General features: G+C 26.9%; 1 protein-coding gene across 1 annotated transcript in view; it reads right to left on the reverse strand.

Annotated features, from left to right (window-relative positions):
- Positions 1-9516, reverse strand: part of LOC148238918 (uncharacterized) — a 51963-nt gene extending 42447 nt beyond the window's left edge. The window contains exon 1 of the mRNA XM_088187564.1: positions 9044-9516. Coding sequence (XP_088043690.1) covers positions 9044-9497 — 454 coding nt within the window. The 5' untranslated portion in view covers positions 9498-9516. The remainder of the gene's footprint in view (positions 1-9043) is intronic.
- Positions 9517-10428: the final 912 nt, after the last annotated feature.

Here is a 10428-nt window from a genome sequence, read left to right on the forward strand (position 1 = left end):
TAAAATGTATATTTAAAGTATAATGAAAAAAAAAGTTTAAATTTACGAATAAGTAGTAAACTTATATTCTGGTTATTCAAAGTAGGTATTATTGAAAGCGCATAGTACCTAACGCTTTTCATTATGATTATATTACATTTAACAATTTTTATTACATTAAATTATTTTTTATAACCCATAAGAGATATATTCTAAGATTAACCAAAGTTAGATATACATATAGATAAAAACGGCGGAAGCGCTGTTTCTACTATTTTAGACTTATAATTAAATTATATGTTTTTTACATCTCCAAGTTTTTAAAACATGTTGTGAATTTCAAGGTTTTTAAAAGCTTTTTTTTATTATTAAGAGCGATTTATTTTACAATTGCATTTATTAAAAATGTAAATATGCTTAAAAAATCACAACATCTCAAATATAATAAATAAAAAAATGACACATTCTAGCAATGAATATATAGAAAGTTACTTAAAATCTTTATTTTTAAACCATATCCTAAATGCATTTGAATATTGTGGCATTTAACTTAAAATTTAGCACCAATAAATGATTTAAAATAATATGGCTTAAAATCGTAAGCATGATGTATCCCGTAAAATGTCGTTATTCAACACTGTTCTTATATAATATAATGCATATAACTCTTTATGTATGTGCATGTAATAAATAAATTAAATTCATAATTAAACAATTATAGATAGAATTATTTAAATTAATTCACTTTGCCACAGTATCGTGACGTCGATAAGAATCTGAATAGAACAGCGGTGTAATTAAGTAGTTCTAATGTGGACCAATATTATACGAATTAAGATAAGAGCCGTTTCCCATTAGGCTTAGTGGTCCCTTTCAAATATGATTAACAGGTTGTTTATTAATGATTCCGTCGTGTATTTGTTTCGTTTTTTTCTTATTATTTTATCGCTAAAATGTTTTAACTCAATTATACTCACTTCGATAATGCGGAATAAAAGCAGAGAACAAAAAAAGCTAACTCGCTTGTCAGTCAATCCGACTACCTGAGATTGTTACGGTGTTATAATAATAATAGTGATTAAAGAAAAAATGTAAAATATAAATATTAGTAAGATGTGAGTGTGTACATTACCAATTATGTAATTATTGTTGAAAAAATCAACAATGCAAGAATGAAACTATGAAAATTTGTATAGCATGTTTTTTATTTAGTTTATAGTTAAAAATAACCACAACAAATTCATGAATTATTGTTGACATTGGTGTATTTTTAAAAATGAAGAAAGCTAATTTTTTAAATGTTGAGAAGAGTGTTCAAGCACCTATACTAAAATAACTTTTTTAATATTGTCTGCAGCTAAATGTGACACATATACATGTATCAATGTAATTTAATTTTTTTGTAAAAAATATTCAATATCCTTATTTTTATGTAAATTATTAGCAGATAACAATTTTTTTTACAAACATATTATTTCTATTTTAGTAAATCTTAGTTTAATTATCTCTATAGTAATATTTATATCAATTATTTTTTCTATTTTGCGGTACTATTACGGTACTATTTCGGTACTATATTCTTAAAATTTAATCAAAACTATGGTAAAAAAGAAAAAAATAATATTTTTTAAATTTTTATTTAATGGTATTTCCCATTTAACATATGTTCAAGGGATCTCAGATAATAAAGGCGAATCCTTTACAAAGAAAATGGTAAAACAATCTTTAAATTTTATAATAAAAAATAGGGTCCATTCTACCGAATTAAAAATACATAATTTTTAAAGGATCAGAAGGAGTATTACAATTTTTTGGGGTAGTTACAACAAATTTTTTATTGCTCAGACAAACCATAGAATTTCACAAAAAATAGAATACAGAAACGCGATAAAAAAATTGATGAAAAATCAGCTTTGGAAAATCATACTTTTGATGAAAATTACCATATAAATTTTATATAACCAATGCATTAGACAAAATCAAATTGTTGGAAATTATAGAAAAGCATTAAAAATTAAAATAATAAAAAAAATGGCAATAAAAGAGACGACATGAAAGCTGTTTCAAAAACTTGGTAACCGGGTTTAGGCCAAGCTAAATTAAATTTTAATAAAACTCTTTTCGCTTTTTTTTCGTCTCATCTCTTTTGCCGACGTTTCGACCTTCAATGTCAGGGTCATCATTACGGGCGTAGTCTGAATCTTATCTCGGTTGTCTTTGATTTTATCATGCGACTTTATATTCATTTATTTTTATTAAAGTTTATTTATAATACGTACATATTCCCTTATATTTTAAAATTATTTTCGTATGTATGTATGTCATAAATCATTAGTGTATTTACATTTTATATACGAATGTTATAATTGCAATACTGTCTCAGATGAATATTTACAAAAAAATTGAATTCATATGTACAAGAGTAGGTTATTTTTATAGAATATTTTTAATTAAATTATTCATCCTGAGGCGAATTGAATCTTTAATGATTAATCAAAATTATATTTATGTAATAATCATTAATTTGATTCCCAGCCACAGAAGAAATTAAAAAAACACTAAGGTCCATATGGGATTTGAACCCAAGTCTTTCAGGTCAATAATCAGCGACTTATACTAATTAATTATCATTATATAATCATAAAAAATAAGCAGTAATAATATTATTTCTGTTGTTAACTAAGCCCGAATTCACTATTATTTCAATGAAAGATTTAATTTTATACGAAGAAAAGTTTCTCTATTTAATTTTCCCAAAAAAATACTTTATTTTAATATTGAAAATCCATCATCTTTTTTTATCCAGTTGTGAAAAAATGTTTATCTTTTCTGATATACACGGACGCTGGAAAATATACCTGCCGACGGCGTTGTGCCGAAGTATGACAGGCCGGTTATTAGAGTCCATATCCACTAATGGAAGCGATTACGGGCCGAGATAAGTGACGCTTGAAACACGAAATACAATAATTAACATTCACTTTATTTGTGAACACACTGCTGCAAGCATTTAAAAATGTACGTATTAACTTAGATTCAATCGAAAAACTTCAGCTGAAACTCAAAGATGGCAACGTGTAATTAGGGTTTATTTGAAGGTTTCGTTTTTCGAGTGATGCATTACATTGTTGTAATGTAAAGCAGCGCCATAAAGTTAATTTCAAGTGTGTATGGTATGAAAAATAATTTAGTATTTTAATGATTAAATATATTTTCAATGTGTACAAATTTTTCACATTACAGCAGTGTAAAAATATTTTTTTTTGTATTGAATATAAATATGTATAAATGCAAGCAATATTTAATTTATGTTTATAATTTATTATGATTCTGGGTAATGAAAGATTGTGTAAGTATTACTCAATAAATACGATAATACGATGCAATACAAAATGATTAATTTTTACATATCGATTAAAATGTTTAAAAAAAACCTCAATAATTAGGAGGCATATAATTTTAGTAATAAGCGCGTAACGTTAAATTAGAAATCCGAATCCGTCGGTTTTAAATAAAATATTTAAATAAATAAATTTTAGCAAACACAAAAATCTAGCAAATGCCCTTTTTTAATAAATTATTTTTTAATCAATATTTGTGTATGTACATATTTTTCTCTCAGATAATTTTAAATATGAAAGACTTTCAGAATATAAACATTATTCAGTTTAAGAAATTGTTTCAATTGCTTCTACCATTTATGTTTACGATTGTAGTAAATGAAAGAAATAGTATTTTGTATATTCTGTTTATATTAATTAAACGTTTTATATGTATGTATTGATTATATTTGTTTAGTGTATGAACAATTTGGTATAATAAGCAAAAAAAAATTAAAATTAAAAAACTGTACTACATCATTTTTGGCAAAAAGAAGGTAAATAAATTTATAATGGACGTATTTTAGATATCATCGTTCACTATATATAGCTGAATTTATTTTTGAATATCTGTGTCTTTTTTTGGCAAAATACATTAAATGCATTTTTAATTTATATGTTAATTTTTTTTAAGAATTCAATTTATACCTTGCTGACTTTATTATTTACTATAATTTTTAAAGTGGAAAAAATAAAATTTGCTTTAAGGAATAAATTATACTTTAATTTATTAATGATTGCACAGCAACATTTTTGCCACAAAGAAAGAAATAAATGATATGTGAAATTATATTAAGTTTACTAAGTAATGTTTCGTATTTTTATTTTAGTACTGAAAATTTAAAAAAAAATGCATTTTAAAATAAACTATGATAAATAAGTACATGATTACCATTTTTATGTATATGAGTTTTAAAATTATAGTGAAACTCTAATTTGAAAATCGTACCAAACAAATATCCGTATAATTTTAGTTATAATAGTCTAACGGTGTAGATATTTTAGGGTTCCGCCCAAACAACGCAGAAAAAAATAGCTACAACAAAACAGCGTAAACAAAATAGTGCAAGAAAAAACGGCGCCATGTCAAAACAGCGCAACGCATAAATACAAAAATAAAATGGAAACACAGTTTCAACGTAGGTTTTTTTTAATGTTCACAAATGCGTTTTCCCTGATTCTTCAGTATCATTTGTAATAGAGGCTATGAAATCAAATTTAATATGTGGACTTTCGTAATTACGTTTAGATAGAATTTGATATGTAGAAGCTTACCAATATTTGGAAGAATCCTATGAACATAACGATCGGATTCTTTTAAATTATTTTAATCAGCAAAAATGCAAATGTGCATTTAAAAAAAAGCTATGTTGTAGAGGTTTGTATTTTATCGTTATTATGATATCCATAAATATTTCGCTTTTAATCTTTTATATTTAAGTTTTCGTATTGGATTTATCCATATATGCATTGCGCTGTTTTGTTGTGACGTCGTTTTATCATGCACTGTTTTGACGCAGTGCTGTTTTGGCGCCGCTATTTTGTTCTGCGCCATTTTGTTACGGCAACAGATATTTTATTGTCAACATTTAAAAAATTATATATGTTTTACTATTTTAAGGCTAACATTTGACTATGTATGTAAGATGATACGATTGTAAAGAATTTTTATCATTAAGATTTAGTAAGTATATTTATATGTAAAAATTAACTCTTATCATTTAAAAAAATGCAATGCTTTAAAATGTTTTGTTTAATAAAATCGTTGCTAATAAAAAATAAGTGCACTAAAATATGACTAAGGACTGATTCAAATCAATGGATAATTAAAAATATATTAGATATTTTAAAGTGTGTAGTGTAATCTTAGCATAATAAAGTATAATATATATTTAGTTATGTATTACACAAAAAATCTATAAGTGATCATAATTTTGTGAATACAACAAAAATTTCTATAATTATTTCTAGAACAAAAAACTAAGATTAAATTGTATATTGTGTCTTATTATATCATATTAAAAAATGTTATTAATCAACCGCTATTAGTGTCTTTTATGTATTTTTTTGATAAAATAAGTTTATAAAATATATTATACATGTACATTTTTTAGTTTATAATAATTTAAAGAAAGCAACAAATACAATTTTGTTAGTATAAACTATTTTTTTATGTATATCCTTATTAGGCAAATAAAATATATTACCGTCAATAAAGAATAATATGAAAAACATTTTATCTCATGAATACCCTTGATTGAGATGTGTATTTTCACGCACGTTTAGACTAAACACTATCATGCGAATAAAACGTTTTTGGGGGAGAGTGCGTCCATTAGGGACATTCACTCGTAGACGGAATCAACTTATGGCATTGCAATGGGCAGAATGCGAAGAGGGGAACGGCATCAAAATACGAAATAATGAACTGTCAAACAACGCAATGCTCGGTAATACAAATATACACAAATACACTTTTGACATGGGGGGAGAAGTTAATTATATTGCCGGAATACGGTGCTCAAAGCGCAATAATAATCGACAAAGCTCACTGATAATGATGCTGTTAGTGGGTGTTATATTTTAGTTATGATCATAATATCACATATTTAAGGATTTATTGATGATAGCAAAAAAAATCTTCAAAACAATCTAGAAATTCGAGATTAGATGATAATTTTAAATTCATATTTTTTATTGCGCTTTTTGAGCAAATTAATTTGTATTTATAATATTGTTTTTAATGTAAAACGTACTATTGTATAAGATTTACTATTTACATATTCATAGTCATCTAACATATGTTTATGTCTTGCGTTTGCGGACTTTTAATTAAATTTATATTAAACCTACTTTAGGTTATACAAAATAGTGCTATAAAAAATTTGTTAAATTTTCCATTCAAAGCCCATACGAAAAACATATATATGAAAATTTTGCCCACAACTATTCTAACAAAATATAAACTAATAATTGTAACTAAAAAGAATATATATAAAAATATTAAATTAAAATTTAGAACAGCTAAATAATTATGAACTAGATCTTGTGATGATCACTCAATCACTCACTCAAGCATTTTATGAGAGGTTTGGCACAAATTATTTAATATATGTACCTATATGCATCTAAAACCTTTAATGATTTTCCAAAATCAAATAAAAATAATTACAATGGAATTATAAAATACATTTTAAGGAATATAAACTTTAATAAAATAAAGTTAACAAATAAGTCATACATTATAAGATTCTTATTTCTGTTTTTCATTTACAATTTTATAAAAATTTTCATTTCTTCTTTTAAAATTTATTTATAAATATTTTAAATGTATACGTAATATATGTATAATTTTAATGTATTCAATTGTAACCGCAGAATAAGTTAATTTTTACTCATACGGAATAACGATGGTCGTTGAAAAAATTTTAAGACTGATAATGTTTTTCCAATATATTAGCATTATTTTTAAATAGTTAATAAATATAAATACATTTTTAAACATTAAAATTGCTGTATTTATGATTACTGTAGATAATGATATAATATTAATTAATAAATTTTGAACCATCTTACAGTTTTGTTTTTGCTAAATTCATTGAAGGTTATGTATTATTTTTAACTCTAATTCATATATAAAGTAAAAAAATAAATATTCATTAAACATCATTAAATATATATAACATAAAAGTACAAGTCATTTGCAATGGTTCAATCATACATAATACTATATTAAATCATTAAAAAAAAGTGTTAATACCTATCTTGCTTATATGGCAAATGTAAGACGATATGCTTAGAGTTTGCAATACTGGTAATACTGATATTAGGGCAAAAATTGACTTTCGATATTACTTATATTACTAAGAAGTTATCTAATTTTTTCTAAATCAATAGATTTTATTTGTTGAAAACGATATATTTTTGGCTTAGAACTACGAAAACCACGATGACCATATTACTTGAAAGTAGAAGCGTAAAATAAAATGATTTTTATTGTAAGATTTTAACCTACATAAAAGGTGTTATAGGCGTAGGATAGAGTAGAATATAATAATGCAGTATTTACATATTTATTCTACAATATTTACCTGAACATTTATGATTGAAATTTAATTAATGTAACTTTTAACACGCGTAGAAATAAATAAGTATCCGAGAGATCAATTTTTCAAAATTTAATATTATTTAGATATTTTAAAATAAATATTAAATGTGTAATATTATAATTTTAAATGCTGCTGAAAGACTGGAAATTTTAGCAATGATCGATAGTGAAGATACATAGTAAGTATATAATATAATATATTGTTGTGATAGTAAAAATACATAGTAGGTATATATATTTACATATATATATATATACCATATTAAATATAAGTTTTAAACTAATGAATATAATAATAATTTTTTTAGGGTAAATATTATTATTACAAAAAATGGCGTAATATACATTTTGAATATTTTTTTTGCTGTTTTTTGTAACCTGTTTTGACAGCATGTTTATTTTGTGTTTCATTCAAAATATTTTTGCTAGGATTACACTTTTATATTGCGTGAGTAACAATAACCATTTTATTTAGAAAAACTGTGAGCTAATTACAAATTTTATTTACTTAACATACGTAGTTTTTTTGTCAAAAAATAAATTTATTGATTTTTGGGTACTCTCTTATGATGTGTATTGCTTAGTTTTGTAAGCTCATACCAACTACATATCTCATAATAATTTTAAACCATTTATAAGCTGTATTTATTATCTCGAAAAACTCAAAATTATACATGGCATTTAAGTCTGGTTTTGCTGTACCGAGATTTTTCTTCTAACGGTTGCTGTGACAATAAACATGATTTTATCTTTAGAATATATATCAATAAAAATAGCTTGATAAACTATATTTCATGTGCTAATTTTTTTTAGATCTTTGTATTTATCTAAATTAAATATTTTTATATGCTTTTATGATTTCGCTATGCAGCTCTCGTTGCTTTTATTTATTAAAATATTGATTGATTATATATTTTTTAAGCCCCATTAAATTAATTTTAATTAGCGTGTTGAAACAAAAATTTTAAAAGCAATTTTATTTGGTAAATATCAATTAAGTATAATAACAAAGCGAACTTCAACCCTTTGATTAAACGAGCGTGTGTTGAGTTTTTTGTCATTATTTTAATTAGCCATATAATAAAAAGAAAGTATATTATATTTTATTACTAAAGGTTTAAATTTAAAATAAAAACAGAAAATAAATAAAAAGCTCTTGTATAAAAAGATATTGTATTGACTGAGTCTAATACCCTTAATATAAAGTTAATAATACAAAGCTTTCGCGTTAAGCTGCTTTGTTAGTAAGCGCTTGTTAGCGGCGCCGGCGATGTTTCAGGCAGTTCTTTAAGGAAGAGAAGTGTCACATGGAAGACTTGTCTTTTACAGAATTACTGTACAAATGTAAGACCCTATTTGTAGATATAGTAAATATGTACATAAATACAATATAATAAAATGATGTACAAGAACATTAATTTATAACAGCATTGAAATATCTATAACATAATATAGGAAACATCAACTATTTTTATTGGTGTATTGTACGACAAATATGTGAATGAATATTGTACTAATTCGATAGTTCCTTATTCCCTATATTCGTTATATTAGTATATCGACGATAATAACTCACCAGCGCTTTCTCCGGCACCGGGTGTCAGCGATCTACCTAAGCTCGGTTCTCTCGTACTCCTGCAGTCGTATTCATCCATTTCTTGTCTAATTTGTCTCCTGTTTCCGTTGAGTCCCAATATTGCGTCTATGGTGTGTCTCGGTCCTTGCATGCTGGATGATACGGCGTTCGGGTTGTTCATCCTAAGTCCTTTCATAACGTCCAAACCCATTTGACCTATCTGTCCCAGTTGATGCATGTGTTGAGCGTGATGCTGGAAGAACATGCCCATCCTGTGGAAACTGTCCGCGCTGTGAGCCGTCATGTTTTCCTGGCTGGACATGTTGTTCAGGTTCAGCGACGCGTTGGAGTTGGCAGGGCTGCTCACGTCCGATCTGGGGCTGGACCTGTTCGGAGGGCTCTCGGAAGCCCTCGTGCTAAACAAGACGTCATCGTCGCGCGAGTTGCCGTCCATCGCGCACCGAAAGCTACTTTGCACTGGCCTAGGCTGCCTCAGGCCTCCTCCTGTCAACCTCACCGCTTTCGCCGTCCTTGTCGCACTCGTCGGGTCGGGCGGTGGGCGGAGCTTCGAGGGACCCTCGTGGGGGAAGAGGGCGGGGAGGGGAAGTCGCCCCACCCGCTCGGCGATAGGGGAAAGTGTAAAAAAAGTTAGGCAGATGATTGCCTAAGTAAGTGGCATTGGTGATGTGCTTGTTCTCGGCCAACGGGTGTTCTTGAAACATCTTGAATTATATATTTAGTTTCGTAACCTATGCTTTTTTTAGTATTATTTATAAATTGAACGAATAGTGATTGTATACATTTGAACATACACGAGTCGATACTAGACGATATAATTGATCGTTTAACTATAATATAACAATTTTTAAAATACGAAAAATCAAATTGATTGCAAAAATTCGCAATGTACTTTTGGCAGCAGTTTGCTTGTTCAAGATGCTTCTCCATAAAATTGCTCCAACAAGTGATAATCTCTTGGCGAGCTTAGGGCCGCCAAAAGCGAACCCAGGCCCTGGAAAAATAATGACAAAAAAAGCATTTCATGCATTTTTTACCGTCATAATATATTTTTTAAATAAATATTAATAGATACGAGTTAACAAAATTTAAAAGGACGTGTGGTCGTTTTTTTTTTTAATATTTTCATTAAATCAAGTTTCATAGTATTTTATTACATGACATGCATTTATGGACAAATTCAAGGGGGTCAAAATTATGACTTACAATAAGTGAGAGTCGAATAAGGCATATATAAACCAAATTTTGACCAATAGTAGGACGCAAAAAACAATTATCTTTTCTCAGAAGTCAAAAATCAACGGCAAAAGCAATAAAATCATTTCGTCGCCGTCGCAGTTGAAACGCTCAGTTATGTTGACCTATTA

This window comes from Plectrocnemia conspersa, unplaced genomic scaffold (assembly GCF_051122295.1).
Source record: "Plectrocnemia conspersa isolate PC_06_02 unplaced genomic scaffold, ASM5112229v1 ptg000001l, whole genome shotgun sequence".
Taxonomy (NCBI): domain Eukaryota; kingdom Metazoa; phylum Arthropoda; class Insecta; order Trichoptera; family Polycentropodidae; genus Plectrocnemia; species Plectrocnemia conspersa.